This window comes from Pteropus vampyrus, unplaced genomic scaffold (genome assembly GCF_000151845.1).
Source record: "Pteropus vampyrus isolate Shadow unplaced genomic scaffold, Pvam_2.0 Scaffold113, whole genome shotgun sequence".
NCBI classification, from domain to species: Eukaryota; Metazoa; Chordata; class Mammalia; order Chiroptera; family Pteropodidae; genus Pteropus; species Pteropus vampyrus.
The window spans coordinates 3,391,591-3,418,070 of NW_011888894.1; the positions used below are offsets into that span (position 1 = coordinate 3,391,591).

Consider the following 26,480-nt stretch of genomic DNA (forward strand, 5'->3'; position numbering starts at 1 on the left):
ATTAGAAACAATAAGAGTAGTAATATCAACTAAAATATATATTCAATTGTGCTGTTAATTTATAAAAGATAATGTTCAGGGTAAAATGAAAGAGTAGCTTGAATGAACTAATCATCCTAAAGAAAACCATTATAAATTTTGGAAATATATAAAAAAAAAAAACCAAACTTGCAGGCACTGGAGAATGACCCGAAAGGCAGAACTAGAGAAGAGTCTAAGCTTGAAAAACTAACTACAACCTGTGAGGTTTGTAAATTTGTGGCTTTTTTCCTGAAGGCATCCCCTAAATCACAGGTAACAGAAAGCTGCAGCCTACTGGCTTAACTGGTCTGGGGACAGAATTCGAAGTCCATGAAGTAGGTAGAACATTAGGAATAAAATCTTAGAAGAAAGAAAGATTCAGAGAGCCAAGAACCAAAATTTTCACATAAAATCAATACAACTCTTTGGCTGATGACTGGCATGGGAGAAAGCCCCAGAATCCAGAGGAAAGAATAAGCTGAAAGAACTAAGCAGAGACTGCAGCTGCCATCCACACAGGGGAAACAGAGTTTAGGGCCTGAATTATTTGTCTATTAGAAGAAAATCACCTATAGGCTAAAGTAATTACTTATTAGAACAAAAATATGTATTCAGAAGAACATAAAATCAAGAGTGTCTACAATATATCACTTATGGCATCCAGCATCAAATAGAAAGTCACTAAATAAGACCATAAACAGGAAACTGTAACACCTATAAAAGAAAACAAGCAGTCAACAGAAACCGAACCTGAGATGACTGAAAAGTTGCAAATAAAATGCTGAGTAAACAAGACAATGCATAAAACATTTTAATAATCTTGAACCAATGGGAATATCAAGCAGATGAAATAAATCACTGTCAAATCTGCTGTGACAGTGAGCCATACTAGCACAGGGGTCACCTCTTCTTTAAATCTTCCAGCACATAATGTTGAGTGCCTAGTAGTTTTTTATTTAATTAAATTAATTTATAAAGCCCTTACTGTGCTGGCCTTTTATCTTAGACATGACACCAATAGGTTTGTTTGAAAAGCTATGGTAATATGATTAAGTCTAGCACATAAGATAAAAAGCACTTGTTAAATCAAAAAATAATAGCAGGATGTTTGATAAATGGCATAGAATAATAGCTTTCGTTTTAAATAAGACTTCATGTACATATCTAAAAAAATGTTAGGCTAAATTATACACTTAAAAAATTACTACGCTATCTCCATTTGTTCAGAAAAACTTTCAAATTCCGCTTAATGTTTCATTGAAATAAAACCTACTTCCACTGATGACTGGTGCTGAAAGGTTTCGATCGCTAAGATTTCCTCTTAACATCCACGCTGGAAGGATTCTTTTCCTCTCAGCAGTGTTGGACTGCTGCTTACTGAAGTCTGTACATTCACCTAGGAAAGACTAAAAGGGCACCTATTTTATTAATTACTAAAAATAATCATGCATCCTTAATGAAATTTAAAATGATTTACTTTGCAGAAAACTACCATGAAAAAAATCTATCTGCAACTGTGGACCAAGTCATTCAAATTTCTCAAAGAAAGAAATTTATTATCTCTGTTAGTTGAAGTATTGGTCTAGTGTGATATTCTCTGGAGCTTCACTTAAAAACAGCAAAAGCAGATCAGTGCTAGAGGTATTGTCATGATATGTCTAATTTCAGTTGTCTTTTCCTCCTCGAAATAACTGAAGGAACATATTACAAATGGATGAGATTTTAAATTTCTCACCACACTATTTGAGGTAGAAGTCTGGGCCGTCGCTATTTCTGTGCTTCTTTCCAGCTGTGGGGCACCAGTTGCCTCGTCAGGCAAATTAGCCAAGGAAGATTTTGGTGTCCTATTCAGTATATCATCTTCATCAAACATTTGACTATTTCTATAAAATAAAATCAAAATTCATTTATTAATCATTTAAATTTAAACACTTTTGTTGCCTACAATGTCATTATAAATGTGGTTCTCTCAATTGCATCTAATGAGTAATGCTCTTCTTCTCAGACTTAGCAGAACAAAAAAGCAGATTATAGTATAATAGAATAAAACGCATAGAGTAGAACGTGTTCTTCATCTTCTGCCCATGGTATCATCATAAAATACATTAATATTTCCAAATTATGGGCCTCAAAACCACAGCTATTTATGAGATGGGGAGCAGCTATCTCTCTCAAGGCATAAGAGATATTTACTTATTCAGTATTTGTCCAGATAGTCCAGAAAAGTGAAGATCACCACCCAGCATCCAAAGAGAAAATGCAAACTGCAAGAACACCAGAAACTAGTTAGACTCCTGAAGAAAAATAAAATCCTGATGTCAAGTTCACATATAGCTGCTACTAGGGTTCTGGCCAGTACAGTCACTTGTGAAATCTCCCCAAACTTGTGAATGGAAGCTAAATGTTCTGACACAGAAGCATCCATGGTCACATGTGGAACAAACTAAAACACACAATCATATCATCTGCAAATAAAGTTTTACTTTTTTTCCAAAATAACCCATTTTCTTTCTTTTTCTTGCCTTACTGGACTGGCTAGGACCTCCAATAAATGATGAATAAAAGTTGTGCAAACAGACGTCTTTGTTTTGTTCCCAATCTTAGGGAGAGAACTTTCAATATTTTACTATTAAGTATGCTTTTTTTTTATAGGAGGGAAGTTTCTTTTTTTCCCTGGTTTTCTCAAAGGTATATTTAAATCATAAACAGGTGTTGAATTTTGCAAAATTATTATTATACATCTACTGAAGTGATAATTCTTTAATCTGTTAGAGTGAATTGCATTGATTGATTTTTATGTCATAAATTGACCTTGCATTTTTTGGACAAATTCCACTTGGTCAAAGCATATTATCCTTATCACATATTGCTGGATTTGACATGTAAATATTTTGTTATAAGGAATATGAGTCTGTATTTTCTTTTCTTGTAATATTCTTGTCTGATTTTGGCACCAGGATTACGGAAGCTTCATAAAATGAGAAAGGAAGTATAGTCTCTTCTATTTTGGGCAAAAACATCTAATATTGATATTCTTCCTTGAAAGTTTAAGAGAATTCACTAGTGAAGTTCCTCGAGGAAAATTCTTAAATTGTGAACCCAATTTCTTTAATTGATATAAGATTCACCAGATTTTTCTTTCTCCCTGAATCAGATTTATTAAGCTGTATTTTTCAAGGAATGTATGCATTTATTTAGGTTGCCAAATTTACTGGCATTCAGTTTTAAATATTTCTCATTATTCTTTTAAGGTCTGTAGGTTCAGTAGTGATAGTCCCTCTTCCATTCCAGATACTGATAATTTGTGTTTTCTAGCTTTCTTTTTTCTTGGTAAGCCTTGATAAGGTTTCCTAATTGTATTAATCTTTTCAAAGAACTTTTGGTTTTGTTAATCTTATTTGTCTATTTTATATTTCATTGATTTCTAGTCTCATTCTTCTTATTATTGCCTTTATTCTATCTATTCTAGGATTAATTTGCTCCAGTTTGTCTGTCTTCTTAAAGTAGAAGCATAGATCACTGGTTTTATAGCTGTCTTACCTTCTAATACAGTCATGTATTATAAATTATCCTCTAAGGAAAATTTGCATCTCACAAATTTTTATGTTCTGTTTTCAGTATCATTCTCTTCAAAATGTTTTCTAATTGTTCTTGTGATTTCCCTTGGGCCCACAGTTATTTAGAAATGTGTTTTTAACTTCAAAATATTTGAAGATTTCTCTACTTTATTATTATTGATTTTTAATTTAACATAATAGTGCAATTAGAGAACATATGTATAATTTTGTCTATCTACTTCTATGGGTCCAGTTTATGTATTCTATAGTTTAAAAGCTGAAACATAGGCAAATAATCTGCTAATGACTGCCTCAACAGAACGAACATATTACTTTTAACTTTACTCCAGATGCTTATTGTAATAACTCATTTCCTCAGTTTCTCTATTCTATATTTTCTGTTATTTTTATAAGAGAAGTTATACAACTGTAGTCTAAGCCAGAGGTTAATACCTTAATAGAATTTTAAAAACTAAAGAGAAGATTAAGAAAATATCAGTTTCAAATTAACTATTCTGGTTATTTTTAGATGGAAAATATATTCTGAACACAATGAAAAGACACCACATGTGGGAACAATCTCTATCGAGGCATAAGTTTCCAAAGTCAAATGTTTTTTTAGAAACACACACACACCATGTAACTAACTCCTATATCGCCAGTACAATTTAACACTAGAATAGTTTCTACTGAAACATTTGTGGATGCCTGAGGCATTAGATTATAAATATCATTATTTAATCTCGTTTCATCAGGCACTCTTACCTTAAAGTACATTCCAATTCCATTTCAGAATACGTAGAGAAAACACGGAAAATGTATTTGTCAACTAACAAAGAAAAACTATCTCCAGGATTCAACCAATGCCATACATTTGTCTTCAACGGTAAAAGCTGGTTCTTCTCAGAAGACTGATAAAAACATGGATTTGTGTGTATCTAATAAATAAAGGAAGAATACACTGATGTTGTAACTCAAAATTATGACAAAGATCAACTAAATATCAACTGATACAAAATTTTAATATAAAAATAACAGGCATTAATGAGACTTGAAATAATAAAGCTGGCATTTATAAGTACTGTAATTATTACCAATAAATACAAAAAGGGGAAAATGCTGTAATATACCTCTCATTTCTCTAGGAATTGAAGAAAAAAGCAAAATTATCAATTAATTAGTTAAAATATAGTTCTGTTTTACTCGAGATGACTGGACTTTATAAAGAGAAATGTGAAAAATAATTCTCTGTATGGAAACTAAGTTCCCAACGTGGATATTCGAAATTCACCAATCCCCTGGAAATGGCCTGCTTCTTTTCCACTTATTTTCCCCTAATAATTTCTTACTATGATGAAAAAATGAGAAACTATAAGAAGGGAGATTTTGATCTAATCTCTCCAGCAAACAACAGTTTTTTTTTCCTTAGCGCCTCACAGAGGAATTTTATTTTGTTTGAATGAAAACTCTCACTATGACGATCATCATCCATATTCAAACTGCAAGTAGTAAACATATCAACCTCAAAACTGTTACAATATCCACTATTTTGCATGATGTTTTCCACAGACTGCTTCCATGTTAAAGATAATGAAGGTGCCTCCATAACTAAGGGCTATTGAAAGACACCTTAAAAATTCCAGCTAAGATCAAGTAGAAAGTGGCCATTTCCAAAGGTGAAATTTTTGTCTTCAACATGATGTTTAAAATAAATAAGCTTTAGTGTACAACAAAGCAACCTACATCAATGCAGCTCTCAGGTTTTTAACAGAATCTTACATGCAGCGACTCCCGGGACCACCCGCCCATCTACTTCATTGGTTTAAATGAGACTTTCTAGAGACATCAACAGCCTCGGTGGCACAGCAAGGTAATTACCACCGTGGGACTGGACAGGTGATGCACACCTGCAGTTCTCCTTTTTACACTTCATTAAAATGTCTTAAGATATAACTACATTTTCATACATTAAAGCTTTTTCTGCTCCCAACCATTGAAAATATCTGTAGGTGTTAAGGTTTTATTCACCTTGAGTTTGAACAGACTGGAATTCAGTATAAATACAGTAGGTAAAAACTTCTATTCCTACTGTAAAAAAAAATCCATTAGGGATAAATTAAGGATATAATCCTATTTTTAATGCATTGTGAAATTCTAGAAATGTATCAACACTTTTTTCTTTTTAACCCTCAACAAATTTCTCTTCATTGGAAAACTTGGTTAAAATTTGTATTAAATACACTCAACTTTCATTTTTAAAATATCATAAGCTTTTATATAACATAAACTAAGTAAAATATAAACAAGTCTAGAATATTGTTATAAAACATGAAGAAAATAACATTATTAATTTTGGTAGGCTACTTTGCATTATATTTTTCAGTTGTTTTTATTAGTTTTAGAAGATGAAAGTGATTGTTGTTTAAAAATTTAGTTTGCTTACATTTTCAAAAGGCATTTCTACAGAAAAACAAACAGGATTTTTCAAGGATAAATGCAAAATATTTTCTGATTTAATTTCTATTACATATTAAAACACACCAAAATATTCACAAATACTTATTGAATATCTACGATGTTCTCCCACTCTATCCAAATGTCAAGTCCCAGATCATTTACCTCTGAACTATCTCCTGAATCCATTTCTCTTTACCATTTGCACAGTCACTCCCTACTGACTCATACCTAACTGTATCTCTTGCTTGGCCTATCATCACATTGAGGCTTCTTGTCATTCACCTCTTTGCTTCCCAAGTTATTCTTTACATTTTTCTGTGTAAGCCGCTAATGAGTACCCAATATAAACAAAGCACAGCAGTGAAGGCTCTTCATAAACCTACGGTGGTTTCCAACCTCATCTCTTACCTTCATACTCCCAAATCTTTACACATACAATCTTTGATTGAATCATGAAGGTCTACTCAAAATACTCTTTGATTTACTTTCATCTAAGATGTATGATCCCACCACACTTCCCTGTCTGAACTGGTGTATCTGCAATTGAACCAGTCCTTATCAGTTCAAAGATTACCTATAATCATCTGATAAATCACCATTAAACTGTCAGGTCCATGGGTACAGATAACTGTACCGAATAAGCAGAAGCCTCCAATAGCAGGAAGAATCAATGATATTTCAACTGTTAGTCAATAGTGAATAATCTCAGGAATGGTTCCAAACAGTTTACTGTAAGAAGCGAGGCTTAAAATTTAATGTATTTACTACCTGTTGAGTCACTTAAGTAGATTCACCCCTAAAATCATTTCAATTCCATTCTCTATAAGATATGGGTTGCACAATTCTTTAAACATTATGTATATAATCTATACAAGTAAGCAAACTAAATTTTTAAACAACTACTTTCATCTTCTAAAACTCTCCTGATAGCAAGGAGCTTGGTACAAGAGCTTACTGGCTTTCAAAATTCACCCCTCCCTCACCCCCAAAAAATCACACAAGTAACTTTGTCACTTCTCATGACTTCATTTCATCAAATAACATTAGACTTTTAAACTAACCAAAGAACCATGAATTTGGGGAAGGGAACCTAGAAACTATTTAGCTCAATTCGTAAAAACAATAACTACCTTTTAGAAGTCAAATTGTCCAAACAATGTTTAATCAAATTGTGGGGGGGAGGGAATACTAATATAGAATGCGAGCATTAAAGCAAAAGCTGCCAGAAAAATAAGCATTGTTACCTACGTGCCCTTTTGATTGTTTTTAAAGACAACTTTAAAAGCTGGAATGAATATAATCAGCCTAGTCCCGGCAATTTAATTTCATGAGGATCTGGCCACAGGTCCTTCCTGGTGTATCTGCAATTGAAAACATTTCTATTTCTTTTAAATCTGTATTAAAAGAAAGCAGTAAACTTGGGAAATAAAGGTAGAAGTAAAAATTTAAAACAGAGGCTATACAACTTCGGTAGGCAATTATTTGTCAGTCATTTTACAAATTATATATAAGGCTACATAAGAATGGAGAAGCAGTGCCACATATTCTAAAAAGAGTTGTGAATGTTTGATTTTTTTAAATCAAGTTATACTCTAAACTTAGTGTTTAGAAACCTTTCATCATGCTATCAGTCACCCCTCATCTATCTCCCAAAGCGGTTCTCTGGCTCAGGGCTAGAGCTTTTGAATGTAACAAAGCATGATGAACCACCAGGTTCTGAGCTTAAGCAAATTGCTGGGCTTGGAAATCTTATTCCTCAGCCTTTCAAGTGAGGCCTCCCCCTTCCTTGAGTATTCATTCCACAGTCACCAGAGTCAGGAATGTTGAGTAGTGGGAGGGACAAGAATCAAAACAGGAATGTACATTAACTTCTGCCAGAACCCTGAATAGTCTTTAAATGAGATTTGCCTCTTATAAACTAATATAAGACCATGTTCTTATTCACGAGCATTTCGGAAATTCAGATGAATCTCTAAACAACATTAAATAGTGGTATAGTCCTAAATTTACAAAGGCTAAGATGTAAAATGTAAGACATAAAACTCTAAAAGTAGAAAAAGTAAAATACTTTTAAAAAAGAAACTAACTATATTTCTTTAAAAAGGCATCACCAAGTGAAACATTTAAGAAGGTAAACCCAAGTCATTCAAGTATATTTTCTTCAGGTGAAAGCACTTAACATTTAAATTTTAGGTGGTTAAATATCAAGCTTAGCAAATCCAGCAACAAAGAAAGCAGACCAATGTGTGTGGTCCACGATCATTTTTTTTTTTCTTTTCCTAAAATTATTCATAGTGGAGATCCAAGAACTAAGAGCAAAAATGATATTCTAAGAAATCTAATGTTTGATCCTATAACTTATATCTAAATAAAAATTACTTATTGAATCAGTTATTTTTTCTTAGCTATGAGAATGTGTTAAAGTTTTTTTATTAGTTTAAAGTATACAGTACATTGGATAGACATTAACATAGTTTATAAAATGATTCTCCTAATTGCTCTTTCTCTGCTCTGGCTCTCCACCTAGCCATTACATTAATGCTGACTGCATTCCCATGCTCCCCATCTCCATGACCATCTATCAACTACTAATTTGTAATTTGTACATCTTTAATCTTCACCTCATTCTCTCAGCTCCCCAACTCCCCTGCCCCTCTGGCCACCATCAGATTGTCCTCTACATTTGTGAGTCTGTTTTTGATTAGTTTGTTCTTTTTGTGCCTTGATTCCACATATAAGTAAAATCATATGGTATTTATCTTTCTTTATCTGACTTAGTTTACTCAGCATAATAACCTCTAGGTCCATCCATGTCATTGCAAATGGCAGGATTTCATTTTTTTGATGGCTGAGTAATATTCCATTGTATATATGAACCATAACTTCTTTATCCAATCGTCTGTTGATGGGCATTTAGGTTGTGAATCAGTTTTTTAAAATCTATGCCAAATTATATACACCCCAGCTAAAAAGCCACACACACACAAAGTTTTTAAAAAAATTATATAGTAGACCAAAATCTAGCAATATTAATAAACAAAAAGGGAGAAGACATGTACACAAAAAAATTTTAGAATAAAAACAGTGACATAACTACACATAAAACAGAACTTATGGAAAGTAGTAGAATACTATATACTAAATACTAAATACTTCATGCAAATAGATTTGTAAATACGGTCAAAACTGAAAATAATTTTTAAGACTATATACCAGAATAAAAAAAAAACATATAAGTTTATGTGGATTTGTGACTTGTTTAAAAATTATTTAATTATAAAAAGGAGACTGAATTTGACCTATATTTTAAAAATACAATCAATAATTAAAAATCTTTCTAATCTCTCCCAAACCCAGACTCAAATGGATTTAAAGATGTTCCTGAATATTCAAACTCTTCTGAGACAAAAAAGATGGAAGTCTCTCAAATTCTTTCAATGAGACTAGTTTAACTTTGACTCTAAAAGCAGACAAGGGCAGGCAAAATACTGGCAAACGCAAACCCAGAGTGAATAAAAGATATGAACTGCCCACATGAGAGACATATCACTGGTGTGTGCCTTTTAACATATCCATGGGATTATAAATGTGAACCTAAACAGATTATGCTATTATTTTAGAAATAGTGCAAAGAAAGCATTATCCCTGAAGAAGTGGAACTAAAATACAAATCAATTTTCTATAGCTTTCTCTTGGAGTTATCATTAAATATTAAAGAAAGATGATGTGTACCCAAAGAAAGAGATGGCTCTGATTTTCAGTTGTTTTATTTTTAAATTTAGAAAGCATTCTCTCTCTCTTTTTTTTAGAGAAGTTGTAGAAAAGCTATTGTATTTTATAACTATTATACAAGTACACTCAATTTCATGGGAAGAAAAACCATCGCAATTCAGGAATTTTATTGTGCAATAGAAAAAATACAATCATCTAAAGTCATATATTTTGAGGATCAATACCAAATGAATAAAAAAAATCTTCTACGATTTATAAGTACTTATGTAACTGCTCCATCACCAAGAACCAAAAAGAGTACGATTTTATTAAAATTAAATAAAAGCACTGATAGCTATGAATTTACTCTTAGGACATAACTAACCACTGGTGATATAGTCATTTGCAGAGAATATTATCATTTGCCTTCGAAATGCATTTTCTCCCTGCTGATACCAGACTGCAGATTAAATTTAAATGATACAAAAAAGCTAACATTATCTCCTCATGCAACATTTCCAATAACTACTAAAAGCTAGAGACTTTTTAAAGGGAAATATTAGAGGAAAAAAAGACAAATGCATCCATTTTTAAAGTACGAATTAGTAACTGCCCTAATTGCATTCATCTATCATAGTCGAAGCTATTTTTTTATTTGATTAGCTTTCTAAATTGAAGGAAAGCAGAAAAAATATTTAATGACTTAAACATAATTTGGCATGTAAAGCATACAGAAGGGATCATCATAATAAAACATTTACTCTATTCGTTTATATAATTTTAGATTTTTAAGCTAAACTATGTCTCGACACTTTATTACAGTTGTATATATAATTTTAGCACATCAAATAAATTGTCCGTCTCATTCTCATTATTTTCAAGATCTTAAAACTTCTATTAACAATTAAAGTCAGTTTTAGAATTTCTCTAAATTTCTCTAAATTGTATTTTGTAGGTGCAGGTGATAAATAAATCTATTTCAAGGGAACAGGTATTTTATTGAAACTATAGTAATATAAACAAGAAATCAAGCATTACAAGGAGCAAAAGACCTGTGTATATACCAACCCCAACAAGCAGCTTTCCTTCAACTAGTATAATGTAAATGTAATAATTATTGAAATAAAATTCAAAACCTAATTAAATATTTTCTAAAACAGCATACAAATTCTAGTACGAGGGTTGTATGTTTCCTTAAAAGAAAATATACTTTCCATTTCTTCCAACGTTTGGTAATTGGGCATTACAGAAGTAACTGCTGTACACTGTGTACAGAAGTAACTGCAGTACACTTTTTCATGTCATAAATGTTCTATAATAATTTTTGTAAGACATAATACATGTCAGATATTATATATGAACCCTCCACCCAATTTAAGGAAAAGAATATTACCATTACCTTTGATGTTACCTGTGAGTCTTCCTCTATCCCATTCTCTTCTCAGTCCCCTCAGAGGTAATCATTACCCTGATTTTTGTGTTTATCACTTCCTTTTCTTTATGGTTTCACCACTCATGTTTATAATCCTGAATATACTATCCAGATTGTATGTATTCTTCCACTGCTTTCTTGCATCATTCAGTATTATGTTTCTGATTTTAAGCCATGTTTTTTCATGCTTTCACTATAATTTATCTTCACTATTGTAGTATATTTCATTAAATAAACATGTCACAACATATTTATCAATTCCACTGTTGATGAAAATTTATTTTGCTTTTAGTTTTTTGCTATTATATAAACAATTTTGCATTTCATATTCTTGTACATATTTCTTGGGGGTGTGCGTTTAGTCTGTCTCGTAGGGAATGCATGCCTTCATCTTTAGGAAATAATGTCAAGTTATTTCCCAAAGCGACTGTATCATTTGCTCCCACCCAGAGTTTATAACTATTTTCTGTGATAACTGCAAACACACAGGATCTGAATACTAACAATACAAATCTAGAAAAGTCTATAAACCTATTGCAGGAGCTGACATGCTCTGCTTTGGTCTAAAAAATAACTAGAAAACAAGGACTACTTAAATGTTATACTCGTCAAAAAATTAAGTACTCACTGTAAGCTCTTCACTTCATTAACATGAATTACATAGCAGTAAATCTAAATAATGTAGAAAGGAAGTATTAAGTCATGAGTCTTCCACTTAAGGAGCCAGGTGTATTATTTGCCATAACTGCTATTTTGAAAAAAAGTAAATATAAACTAATGATATGCTCAATCAGAAAAGGCAGGATAAAAATTTAGGGATCCCTATATTCTTTACCTTCATGTGCTTCAGTAACAATGAAATCAAACTTCTTTATTTTAGGCCATAGTAATTCATTGAAAAGGTGTTAGCAATTACGTATTGGAAAATATAATAATTTTGTAATAATCTATGATATCCCCACTCCTAGAAATGTCACAAACAGTTCTCGCTGCAGCATTTACTCATGCATTCAACAAATATTAATTAAGTACTTACTATGTGCCAGACATTAAACTAGATACTAGAGATCTGAAGATGTGTCAGTATTCCTATGATCGATGAGCTTACTACGGTCTAGTCTCATTATGAAAAATAAGATTGTTGGAGAGGATTCAGAGATGAATAACTGATGGTAAAGAGACTCCCACAGGAGTGCTGACTACAGATATTAGTACTTTTCAAGACACTAAGACAATGCAGTATGAGATATGAACCTTTTTAAAAAGTATTTACTAAAGGCTGAGATGGTATGAATTCAGCTTTAGTAAAAAATTTTCCCAATACTAGAATTAAAAGGCATACATCTCAAATTTGGAAACTGTTCTACACAGGATAATACAAGTACTATCTACATAAAAGAAAGAACTAATAATACAACAAGAAGTTGTACATACAAGATGAAAATACCTACAGGTTTTAAAATGTTAAAAATTAATGAATTTCATTCCATAATAATTTTACCACCACAGTATCGAGTCCAAAATAAATGGACCCTCATATACATATTTCATTCTCTTACACACTAGATTCTGCAAATGAAAAGATATAATCCCATAGCATATTCTCAGACACTGATGTCCCTACAATACATAAGTGCTTAAACTACAAAGAGAGCAAATGACATTCTGGCCCTTAACAGGAACTTTCAAATTAAAATTATTTTTAAAATCCTCAAGTTGAACAAGGTCTATATCTTAGAAATATTCAACTCTACACACAGAAGTATAGAAATCTATTAAAATACAACTCTATAACACTTAAATGACTTTAGTCACTACCCCAGAAAAATAGCCATTACAAAGTTATAGGCTTTTTATAGGATCTTATTTGTAATATCCAATCATGAACAAAATCATAATGTATACATGAACTGGCAACCATCTTTCACTGAAATTCTAACTATATAAATATAACACTGCCTTATGGAAATACAGGTAGTTTAAATAGTTTGATCTTTATCTCCCAATCATCCTCTAGCAATAAGAAGGATACGTTTTCACATTAATTCGCATTTCTATAACCTCAGAAAATAAGCCCCTCTAATCAGGAGCTGGAAAAAGGTGAGAGACAAAAAGTTAAAATAAATCATTAACATATTTACCGGTTTGATTCGAAGTTGACCACCCACCACCTCAAGAATGGCATGTTTTCTGGATACTCTCTTGTCTGTTATCTATAGTAGAAAAAAATTAAAATTTCAAACACAGCCATTCCACTAAAAAAAATAACAATAACAATCGCCCTCCCCCAAAACCATAACAATGTTTCCAAAATTCGTAGGCTAGATATGAAATATATTATGCATTCACCAACTGTATATTAAAATGACTGTCCTCCAAACAAACAGACTCATGGACATGGACTATAGACGAGTGGTTACCATAAGGTGGGGGTAGCAGGGAGGTAGATGGGGTAAAAGGGGTCAAATATGTGGTGGCAGAAAGAAATTTAACTATGGGTGGTGAACACACAATACAATATATATATGCCTTCAGTTGAATTGTACATCTGAAATTCGCTGGATTTCATTAACTAATGTCACCAAAGTCATAGAAAAATAAATGGCAGAGCAGAGACTCAAGCTTGGAATCTAACAGATCCCAAAACCATACATGATATAAAGACAAGAGTTAAGATTGATATAAAGCCAAGAGTTAAGATTACTTTCGTAATTTGCAGCTGATACATAACGCAAACATTTTGAGCATCAATTTAACACCATAATTATTTGGTCCATCTCATGGTTATGTTAGTATCTATCACCTCAACTCTGATATTATCAAAATTATAAGTAAAAGCAGACTACAGCAATGCCTAAATTCAAACCCATTAGTTCTGCAAAACCATGCAAAAATGTGAAGCTGCCAAAAATCAGTACTCATTTTTTTTTTTTAAACAGAAAGCAGTTCCACACTTAAGGCTGTGACTAAATAAAAACAGTAACATCAAGCATCACAGTGGAATGAATCCCACATACATGAACTTTCCACACAGCTACAAGTTATCATTTGGGACATTTTATAAAATAAAATATTTTAAAGGTAGCCATTTAAAATATATCCACTATTAATTAGTCACAATGGCAACTTCAGAAAAGTAAATATAAACTCACCACCTATTCTATCAGAAAAGAGGAGAAACATTTAGCAGTTCCGAAAATCTTTCCCATAATGTGCCTTAGTGGGCCCAAATCAATAGCAATTATCTGATAACCCACTTTACCATTTGTGTAGATATAATCATTTGCACAGAACTTTCACTTAAATGTTGAGATTTACCATAATACTGTTACTGCTATTATTCACATTTTACATATTTAGAAATTGAAAGTCCAGAGAATTTAAGTAACCTGTGCAGGCCACTCTTTGAGTAGGTAGTACTCCAAATCTATACTCTTATTAATAAAAACAAATGTGAGAAAAATATTCTTATGACTCTACACCTACATGTAATCATTCAGACGTAGTTTCAAGAAGTTCAAATTATTCTGTGGCAAGAGTAAGAAGTTTCTATTTCTAACTTGGGTATTAAGATCTCATTGTTAACTTCAATAATACAAACTGATTTTCTAACCAACAGAGTAATAAACTGCCAAATCTAAATCCATGACATATTATGATGGTTCCTGTAATAGTCCAGTGTGGTTTTTTTTTTTTTTTTCCAAGCTATATTTTTGCAGGAAGCAATAATGGACTTTTCCTAGTTCACTCTTTCTTTGAAGTAAGCTTCACAGGCACTAACAAGAAAAAGATTTTTAAATAATATAAAGTACAATGTGACCTCTAGTGGTCACACGGTTCCATGACAGTGTAATTGCATCGCAAGCTGCGTATCTCTAGAGTACCAAAAAAGCGTTTTTAAGAATCTTTGAAATTAATATCACTCAGGCACTTAGCTATAACTATCCCTTTTCCATACCTCTAAATAATGAGTAAGCTAAAAAATAAAATAAAATAGTTTATGCTCTCAATGGAAAGCTTAAAGGTTTAACAAATATTTTAATTTCAAGATGGGTTGAGGAGAGTGGGTGGTAAGTGGAGGGTAGGTCACAAATAGATTATCCTAAAGATCTCATGACCTAGTCTATCTAACAGCTGATCATTGCTCCTTGTGCAGAGTAAGAATCCATACATCCTTATTAATACAGTAACTGTAAGAGCAATTCTTTATCAAGACCAAGGTACTGTTCCACACTTATGTATTCTTTTTTAACTTTCACGAAATCTATTAAGAAGATACTATTATCTTCACTTTTATAGGTAAGAAATGACAGTGCAAAGAGGTTAAGCAACTACTTGAAGTTACAGAGCCAATAAGCAGCAGAACCAGATTTGAATCTATAGGATCTGATTCCAGAGACACCTTTGCTCTTAATACTGCACTGCTTCCCTCATTATCAATACATAAAACATTATCTTTTAGAATATTTACCAGTAGCTTAATTGTCCAAACTAGAACATACTAAAGAATTGGAAATAAAGCAGAATGGCTATTTAATAAGCATCAGACATTCTGAGAAAATTCAAGCTCTAAATAAAGCTCCAAGAGGCCTTCAGGCTTTCGCTTGGTCCTATTTACTCTAACATCATACTCGAGTCTAACAAGATGTGTTACCTAAATTCCCAATTCTCTATTCACAGTAGAGAATAAAGCGGACAGGGTTTAGTAAGCAATGCATTGTCAATGGCGGGTATGCGGAAATGACTGATGTTGGTCTGCTAGAGGACAGAGAAAGGCTATAGAAAAGAGGGAATAGAAAAGCAAAGAAACTCAAGAATCCGAAGAGCATGTCAGCTAGAGGCTATTGAGAGTAGGGACAAATGACATAACATCCTTCGAAAGGTACCAAAGGCTTACCCAAGTTTGCTTATTGATTACCACGAGTCACCAGGTTTAAATGAAAACTTCATTTGAAAATCAGACATTTTGTATCTTAGCCATAAAAACAGTTAAAATCGAGGAATTTGTTTCATACAGAATAACTGTAGCCGCCAAAATTCTAATCACACCACACATCATCCAAAAAATCAGAGATCAATAAATTAAGCAAATACCACCACCTATATCCTACATCTAAAGCACTGAGAAATGGAGATTACCATAACCTTATATGTAAAAGGAGAAAGAAATATCAAATGCAGATGAAGCTTCAGGACCTACGCTGGAACAGAAAGTCAAGTGGCAACTGGGAGGAAAAGAAGAGAGAAGGAGGGAGAACCTAGAGGTGGTGGGACACAGATACTGCCACCGCCAGAAAAAAAGTCATACCTTGAGTGGGAAATGCTGAAAACACATCTCACATCCAGCAGTTGAGAGGTCCAGCAAAACTGGGAACAATTTGGGCATCAACATGAATCATAATAATAATGGAATACAGCATACCGAATACAAACATAACCCATGAGTTCACACTGAACTCAAGAAAGGGACTGGGGCTAAGGCTGGGAGGATGAGTCTAGACTTTATAAAACAATGCCAGCTAACGTAGAGGAAATGATGGAACCAGAAAATCACTATTTTGTGACTACCAAAGTAATAAATGACTCAGTAAAGGCTCAATGGATGTTAACTTTCAGGTGAAAGCTTGATGGGAAACAATATTCGTGAAGTTTCCAACCACTCCACAGATCATTCACAAAAGGAATGACGTCTTCACTGGGAGAAGTCTGGCCAACACCATCTTCCCCAAATAATCACACTAATAAAATCACCAGCAAAAGGACAAACTGGTAACTGGGCCTCCTGATATGCTGCTCTGAGTTCACAACACCTATAGAATACTCTTGTCCAAAATGTTTAACGTGAACCTAATTATACAGAAACAATCAGGCAAATCAAACTTGTGGACATTCTATGAAACGGGCCTGGACTCCTGAAAGCATCAGTGCCACGAAAGATAGAATAGATTAAAGATAAAATTTGATTGGATCCTAATTTTTTTTTTAAATGCTAAAAAGAACACTGTTGGAAAAGTTGGGTAAAACTGAATAATATTAAAATTTATTGCAGTTACAAATTTCTTAAGAGTGATAATGAGTATTTTTGTGTACATGTCTGTACTTATTTACTATTTATGCAGAAACGTCCTTGTTCTTAGGTGATATGTGTTGACATATTTAGGAATAAAGTGCCATAATGCATGTTGTATACTTTCGAATGGGTGTGTGTGTGTGTGTGTGTGTGTGTGTGTGAGAGAGAGAGAGAGAGAGAGAGAGAGAGAGAGAGAGAGAAAATATGGTAAAATGTTAACTATCAGTTAATCTAAGTTAAGGATATATATATATGTTTATTGTACTATTCTTTCAACTTTTCTACAGGTCTGAAATCTTTCAAAATGAAATGTTCAGGAGAAAAAAGTTAAAATTTCAAAAATATTGGTACTTAAAAGAGTTATCGTCAAATTATCTAGAAAACGTAGTATACATGATTACTAAGTAACATGATAAATGAAGTATAATTCTATTTATAGTCTCTTCAGTAAATTAAATCTCTATTTAGTTATATGTAATTTTTTAAAAAATTTTTTCCTTAATTTAGACTAGGTACCACAAACTCATAGCCAATAGGCCACAAATCACTCACAGTGTTTTAATTTTACTTTGAAGGTTATATGGACCCTCCACCTCGCGACAGTCTCCAGCATTCCCTACTAATTCCACTGAGCCATTTCACCCTTTATTGAACACCTGGCCTCTACGGGTATTTGAATTTGCAACTCATGATTAAACTACACATATACTTTTTAGATCCTAATTATTCACATGTGATACTATACTAAATACTACTAGTTTCTTAATATCTACTTATTTCTTCTTCAGTATCAATAGTACTCCAATTTGTTAGGGTAACAATGTGCTTAGTTAAAAAATATCGAAATGCCTAGAATTCCTTTGCTATGGATGGCCAAGCAACATAGATCTGGCAAAATACATAAGAAAGACTGTAACCATATTTTCTAGTTTCTGTATCTGCTGCTTTGGTATCTGGGGCATTGCACACTAGGAAATGACTACCCCTCCCAGGGATATTAGGTTGCTGGAGACAGTAAATCACTCACCAGCAAGTGCACCTTTCACATGCAAACTAACCAGTCGCAGACCTTACTCCCAATCTCCAGACTTTACCTGGCTTTGACACTGCCTTAATCACCCAAGGGTGAGGCATCAGCCAACTAGGGGCAGCCCCTACGGAGCAAAGCCCAACAAAATTATTCAAATTAGACCAAACTAAACCTGCTTACCCTGCCTTGCCAGAGGGTAAGAGCAAACCACAATAAAGGTTTCTCCACCAGTTTCCCTGGCTCCCTCTCTCTTCCACCTTCTGCCTTCCACCGACCTCAGAGTTCTCGAGTGTGGCCCTGCGTGGTGCGCCCTTCTTTCTCTTGGAAACTGCAATAAATTATTTTTTCAATGGCAGTCATCTACCAACCTGTCAGCCTCACCATATCTGACTAACAAAACAACAAAATCTACATTCAAAACAGAGTAGAGCTTCTAGAAAGATTACTATCTTTCTGATAAAAAGAAATAGGCTCAATCGGCAGGTGCCTTTTGACCTCTATCTTTCTTTCTTCCTGCTTAAATGTGACACCTCAAGGTACAGCAGGCATCTATGACTACAGACATGAAAGCCACATGCAAAGGCTGACCAAGGAGGAGCACAGAAAAGGTCACTCCTTAAGTAGCTGCACTGGTCCTGACTGACTAGCCCTCTACTACAGAAGAAAATATCTATTTGGTTAAAATCCTGTTTGCACTTTTTTGTTATTTACAGCCAAAAGCAATTATGATTATTAATACTCATTACTCTAACAACTGTTATATTGATACTGGACGCCTAATAAATTAATTTATGTTCAGTCAGTTACAGAGGAATAATAAACAGAAAAGCTAACTAAATTGAGCACTGAAGAACAAAAACTTTCTTTAGTTTTAAAAGAACTGAGTATCTTATGGGAGAAGTTCAGAAAAGAAATCCTGAAGAATTCATAGGTTGAAGGATGACGCAAAAATCACTCTTATCCTTTGTTAGCAACAGCTAAAATAGCAGGGTTTTTTTTTTTTTCAGATACTATAGAAAAATACCTTTTCATTTGAATTCTTCATATTGTTTTCTGAATAGGAACAGGACTCTATTTTTATATCACTTTTGTATTGATAAAATGTAGATCCCTTATCTTTGATTTTCTGGTTTTGAATTGAATGTTTCACGCATTGCGATATAGGTACAAATCCTTTCTCCATTTTTTAAGACATGATGTTTGTGTCCAAAGATAAAGACATGAAAATATAAAAGAACTGTTTGTGATTTGTTTGGCAATTATGGGGGGTTGTTTTTGGCATTTACTGAAGTCAAACAAAATGAAGATTTTCTTATGCTACCAGCAGAAATGCTTAGAGGTTTTGGATCAAGGTCTCTAACCTGTTTATTTCCAAAATTCTAAAAATAAAAAATTTGAATAAAGTAAAAGGAGAAGAGCTACTAGATCCTGAAATAGAATAGAATGGTACTTTTCATTTTTGCTTATATATATTTACTGAAAACCAATACCATTTAATTTTTAAGATCTTTTCCTAGAAAAAATTCTGAATATCATAGATAGGTATAATATATCTCATGAATTTAATGTTCCCTAATGCAGAGAAGAATTAAGATTTGTTTGTTTTTCAATATAAACTACATAACACACCAAGGGCTAAGATAACACAAATTTTCTTATACAATACTTTGTAATTTACAATGCTTTCACACAAGAGTATCTAGTTTGCTCTATCGACAACAAATAAAAATAAACAAATTTAAATTTTCACGGTAGAGACAAAAAGAAAATCATCTGGTATGGGATTTGAGGCTATATTATGAGAAAATGCACAACCTAAAGAAGCATGGGATCTTCTTTAGGCATCATTTGCATAAAATCCTTCCCTCCAACTTTGTGTGTGTATGTGTGTAAAGCAAATAAAATCTAAAATTAAGACCTGCTAACTAGCAGACAAACCATAAATTTTTTTTTTTTAATTTTCTTATTTAGAGTGCTTCCCAGTATCGGGTTCAGCATACACTCCAAAGTTCAATCATCAACACTGAGACTTTGTCATAACATTAGATATTATGTGGATCTTATTCCTCAACAGAGCAAAAGTCAGTTGATACAAGATGTTTATTATTACACATGGAATAGTCCAATTTCTGATATTAAGAAAAAACAAATTGAGGAAATAGACTTGATTTTGGCCAGAGGCTCTCTAGACAGACTCCAATTTACAAATAAGCTCTCTTTAAAAGATTATTAATAGAGTGGATGTGAAGTAGTTTTCAAAATTTGTGAATATACTTTCCCACATGAATGACAGTGTAAATGGTACTAAGGTTATAAGGCTACCTCACAAACACCTATTTAATCCGCCATACTGATGAAATATGGATTATTTAGATTTTTAAAAGTAAAACTCAATACTTTCTCAGCTCCTAATTCAAGGTTGCTGAATTGTCAGGCTATATGATAGACCTGTGCTGACTTGATGTCACTGAAATTTCAACTCACTCAACCTGCTTGGCTCGCAGTGCTGCTTGCATAATGAATGTTATACAAATGTGAGAACATCATCCTTATCATTAATATATTATGACTGAGGCAACATGGTGAGTAAAAATATAAGCAGAGCTTAGGAAGACAAAACTGGTTTTAAATCCCCACTTGAATTTGGTAAATTAAAGTTCCTGAATCGTTATTTCGTTCGGCTCAGCAGACATTTCTTAAAGACCTACTCTTGAGAGTTTGTCTAGAAGTGGTATTCAACTCTGGTTTTGCAACGGAATCATCCTCAGAGTTTTTAAAAATATAGATATTCAGATACTACCTAAAGAATCAAATTACCAGAGAAAGGAGCTGGGACTGAGGCACAGAGGCATATGAAAAGATGGCATATTCAGGTTGAGTAGTACATGGCAGATAATAATTTGCAGACACTGATTTAGTAAAAACACACATGCACATACATATGTAACTCACTACACACCTTTTAGAATGGCCCAAACCCAAAACACTGACAATATCAAATGCTGATGAAGATTTGGAACAGGAAATCTCATTTGTTGAGGTGGGAATATAAAATGGTACAGCCACTTTGGAAGGCAGTTGGCAGTTTTCATAAAACTAAACAAATTCTTGTCATACGGTCCAACGACTGAGTTCTGTATTTATCCAAATTGAAAATTTATGTCCACAAAAAAACCTGCACATGGATGTTTATAACAGCTTTATTCATAACTGCCAAACTTGGAAGTAACCAAGATGTCCTTCAATAGGTAAATAAACTGTGGAATATCCAGACAATGGAACATCATTAAAAAGCCATGAAAAGACAATAGAACCTTAAGTACATATTACTAAGTGAAAGTAGCCAATCTGAAAAGTCCACATATGCATACTGTATGATTCCAACTATATATTATTCTGGAAAAGACAGTAAAAAGTTCAGCAGTTGCCAGGGGTTGGAAGGGAAAGGAAGGATGAGTAGACAGAGCACAGAGGACTTTTAGGGCAGTGAAATTATTCTGTGTGATACTACAGTGGGGGATATATGTCATTATACATTTGTCAAAACCCATAGAATGTACACCAAGAGTAAACCCTGGAATAAACTATGGACTTTGGGTAATAATGACATGTCAATATAAGTTCATAGAATATACCACTGTGGTACAGGATGTCGATAATGGGGGAGGGTACACATGTGTAGGGGTAGAGGGGTATATAGAGTGTGCTCTCTGTACTTTCTATTCAATTCTGCTATGAAGCTAAAACTGCTCAATAAAATAAAGCCTATTAAAAAAACTAATAAATACTCTAAAAGCAATGTCTGTAAAAGTTAAATGGGACCACTGATGTAATGTGATTATCCCACATCTAGTGATCACTTATCCAATTATCCAATATACCTATATTTTCAAATCTTAGATCTTAAATCATACATTTAGTCTGAAAAAACCTTCCCTCCCAACAACCAACTCTCCACCTACCAAAATTCTAACTTTTAACATTTCATAGCTCAATATGTCACTGACATATTGAAGCAGCTATCATTTATGACAATGCTATCATTTATTATTGTCCTTTTGTGTTGTTTTTCTTACTCCTTCCCACTTCACTCACTCAAGCTGCCTGCCTGCCTCCAGTCCCACTTGAGGCTATAACTCATTTAGCTACTTGCTTCTATGTCTCTCATAGCTACTGAACTATAAATTTCACAAGAACAAGGAGTTATTTCTTTCATTCCTCCCATCTGACTACAGTATTTATTCATCAACTATTTTCTAAATTTATTAAAATATTAGTCAACAAAATAGAAAAAATGTTAACATTTAATCCATAATAAATGTTGTTCCTTAAGCTTTAACAGTAGGTAGTACTGCTTTTTACTCTTGAAATTCACTTCCAAACTCTATATCCTTTTTACACTTAAATTACAAGTAGACTCTTTTTGAGGACTGGAAGAGTGAGAGGCTGAAATGCAGAAAAGGAAGGAAAAGATCATATGTTAAAGACCAATTATGTGCCAGGCATTATACTGGGCTCAATAATTAAGTGAGGGAGAGGCAAATCCAGCAGTTAGGAGTGCGTGGCACATCCCTAGGGACAAACATTGTTGGACCAAGTAGGACTAGTACTCCCGGACAGCCTGTGAAATTCTGCAACAAGCAGGAATAACACAGAGTTGCCAGAATGGGGAGCAGTTACTTTGTGTAAACTTTGTGAGATACTTACAGCATTCTTAGAAGTGGTGACCTGATACCACCTGAAGAGTCTATATAAAAGCCCATGACATCTGGCCAATTACATCTGCCTTTAGGAAGTCTCACTAGATAGATACCTGGTACTGTTCAATTTCCTTAGAAAGAAACAGATCATAAGGGATTGTCCTATAATCCCTGCTATCAAAACAGAATAAGGAAGATGTGAAATCAGAAATGGCAGTTTTCATTTAACAGTGTAATGACTAATCAGCTTTAATTAAAGAAAAACCATAAAGCAAATAGTTTGGCCTACAGATATTCTGTTGCTTGAGATGTTATACTGTAAAACCTTTTTTTTAATTAAATTTTTTATTTAAGATAGCTGTGGATTCAAATGTGGTTGATATATATTTAATACAGAAAGATCCCTCATACCACTCACCCAGTTTACCCCAGCAGTAACATCTTGCAAAACTATAGTCACTATCACAATCAGATTTTGATATTGATAAGGTTTTGATATAAATATTTCCGTCACCACAAACATCCCTCCTGCTGCTGTTTTATACCCACCTGATTCCCTCCTGCTGTCCCACCCCTTTCTTTATCCCCGGCAACTACTAACCTGTCCTCAAATTTAATAATTTTGTCATTTCAATAATGTCGTATAAATGAAATCATACAATATACAACCTTTGGGATTGGCCGTTTTCACCCAGGATAAATCCCTAGAGATTCATCCCGCTGTAAACCGTTGTTATTTGTACAGATCATGAAACAATTACAACCTAGTAAGTAAACTAAGACCTTGGGTTTGCTGATGACTCACACTAAAGCAAAGAGCACAATAAAATTAAATTTCACTCTGCTCTGTTCTCTACATTTTCTTGCCACTCTAAAGACATAAAGACAGTCTTGTTTTCAAATTGTTTGACCACTAAGACTGTTTTACAAGTTGAAATTATTTATTTTTATTTTTTTAGGTGAGGCAATCCTTGGCTGACCTCACAGATTACAAGGACCTTGTCAGCTTACAATCCTTTATTTTTATTTTTTACGCCTACAGCACTGGTCTTCCTAGGTGGTCTCCCATCTAGGTACTAACCAGGCCCGACCATGCTTAGCTTCCAAGGTTAGACAGGATCAGGCTTGTTCAGGGTGGCATGGCTATAGGCTACAAGTTGAAATTATAAACCTTTATGTTTGTATGCCCATAGAGTTTTATGAAATTTGTCTCCAAAGAACATGGCTAGTTAAGTAAGGGAGTTCAAAAATCATTCTTCTTATTATTAATCATTTCAGATGGATATGAATTTACAATGAACTTCCGGAGTTTTCCCACTTAGAACCAAATCTGCTCTCTCACATTACCAAAACAAAACAAAAACACCTAACTAAATTTGGTGTCATTTGAAAAAGCAGCTCTCATGTTGCATTTTAACCACCTCAGAGAAGAAATACATGCATCTGTCAGCATCAAAACCTTAAAAACCACAAGATAATCCGTGTGTTCCTCAAATTTTTCCTTTCATGCATTTAGGATATCGTTCATAAACACTTCTAATATCTGCCAAACTTGGCAATAGAGTCTCATTGCTGAATGATCATTTGAAAAAGAAAAGCAAAATTCAATCCAGATAACTGACTTTCTACACCTTACCATTTTCAAAAACAGAAACCAAATAGGCCCATCTCACAAGAACAAACCTGTAACACAAAAGATCAAGCTATAAATAATCAAAGGGTCTGCAACCTCTTGGCATGTTTAAAGAACACAGGCCTAAAATTCGTCGATCTTTTAACCAGGTCCGCAGTACTCCACTGGTGATAAAATTTGTTATGAAAATCAAAATTCTTCAGTTACCAGTCGAAAGACTTCTAGATGAAGCACATATTCTTTTAAGTTTCTAACTTATAAATAGAGATGGAGATGGAGACGGAGACGGAGATGGAGACGGAGACGGAGACGGAGATGGAGATATGAGGGAGAGGGAGAGGGAGAGAAGGGGTAGGAGAGGAGTGGGACAGAAGGACAGATATGGGGAAGGGAGTGCACTTCGACTTTAATTGACTTTACTACATGCATATATACACACACACACACACACACACACGCACGCACGCACGCACGCACACACCCCTTTAGGAATGACTTCCTTATTACAACTTTGAATTATCACTCCTTTTCCTGCTTGGAGAAGGGTCCATTTAGACAATGGAGGTTAACCAGGATAACAGTCCACACTCCTTATTCTCTGATATTAACTCACTGACACCCGTTTGTCCACAGAGTCCAAGAGAAAAGTCCTACTCATGTAGCAACCCGTCTCTCATTCATCTTTGTATGACCTACACTGCTAGAGTCTACAAAATGTGCTGCACAAAGTGAGCGCTAAAAAGGAAATGTTGAATGTTAAGAAAACCATAAAAATGTACGTATTTAGAGATCTACAAAATCCCAGAATGCAACGGGCCAATTTTCCAATTCCTAAACATCCCAAAGAATGGAGACTATATAGCTTAGTGCCACTGTGTATCCAAAAGCTTATGTGTACCCTTTAAATAACACATCTATAGCTCATTTTTCTCATCTGAACAATGAGGATAATAAGAGCACCTAACTCATGGTTTTTACCACACACTACACAAAGGTTAGCCATTGACATTACTGAAAAAGATTGTTACAATAAAAGTAAGGCCAGTCACACAAAAGAGGCCAAAAGCTAATAAGAAATTATTCTAGAAGAGATAAAAGCAGAGGTTGGCAAACTTTTTCTGTAAATATTGGACCTGTCAGGCCAAGAGGCAATATCCACAACCCTTGAATCAATTATTATCCCAGGAAGGCTAATAGCGTTTTTGTTTGTTTGTATACACTTTACATTTTAAAACTTCAGAACCATTGTTAGTACAGGTTGTACAGGCTGGATTTGGACCCAGGGCCATAGTTTGCCAACCCCCTGCATAAGATTACAAAGATGGTAAGAGAAATCAGTGCTTTTTAAAGGCAACCTAAGGAAACGTTTGTGAGTTGATTAAAGTAGAGTGAATAACGTGCTGCCCCCAAACTTCTATACACCAGACAGACAGTGCTGGCGTGGTGGGGAATCGGCCCAGGACGGGGAGTGAGGCCTTAAGAGCCAGCGAGGATCCTGCACGGCTCTCCGGGGCCAGCCGAGCCCCCTGCCACACTTACTCCCAGCAGCGGCCCGCGGCCGATCACCGTCTCCCCGGGCGCCAGGGCCACCCGGGGGCCGCCGTCCTGAGGCTGCAGCTCAAAGCCCCCGGACATGGCGGCGAGGAGTAGGCCCCTTCAAAGGAGACGGTCCCCGCAGCCGTTTCCGCCTTCCAGGGACACGCGCGGGGCCTACGGAGGCCTCGGAAAAGCACAGGGGGGAAGGGGCGCAAAGACTCCGCTCCGGCTTGTCAAGTCCTAGTGCAGCAGGGGCCTAGCGACGGGTCCCGAATCCCGCCCCGCCCTCGGGTCAGTGACGCACAGAGGGATTTCCCCATCACACCTCCTCAA

At 34.3% G+C, this 26,480-nt stretch overlaps 1 protein-coding gene and 1 pseudogene across 4 annotated transcripts in view; both read right to left on the reverse strand.

Annotated features, from left to right (window-relative positions):
- Positions 1 to 26,480, reverse strand: part of APLF (aprataxin and PNKP like factor) — a 70,213-nt gene that overhangs the window by 41,880 nt on the left and 1,853 nt on the right. Inside the window, exons 1-5 of one of the 4 annotated variants that reach the window (XM_023533845.1) lie at positions 26,151 to 26,450; positions 13,320 to 13,391; positions 4,344 to 4,516; positions 1,757 to 1,904; positions 1,295 to 1,427 (exon numbers count right to left, since the gene is read on the reverse strand). In XM_023533845.1, coding sequence (XP_023389613.1) covers positions 1,295 to 1,427; positions 1,757 to 1,904; positions 4,344 to 4,516; positions 13,320 to 13,391; positions 26,151 to 26,246 — 622 coding nt within the window. In that variant the 5' untranslated portion in view covers positions 26,247 to 26,450. Of the gene's footprint in view, positions 1 to 1,294; positions 1,428 to 1,756; positions 1,905 to 4,343; positions 4,517 to 13,319; positions 13,392 to 24,614; positions 24,633 to 26,150; positions 26,451 to 26,480 lie in introns of those variants that run through there. The other 3 variants (XM_011365593.2, XM_023533846.1, XM_011365594.2) reach the window with 3 other exon arrangements.
- Positions 24,012 to 24,129, reverse strand: LOC111743441 (annotated as a pseudogene).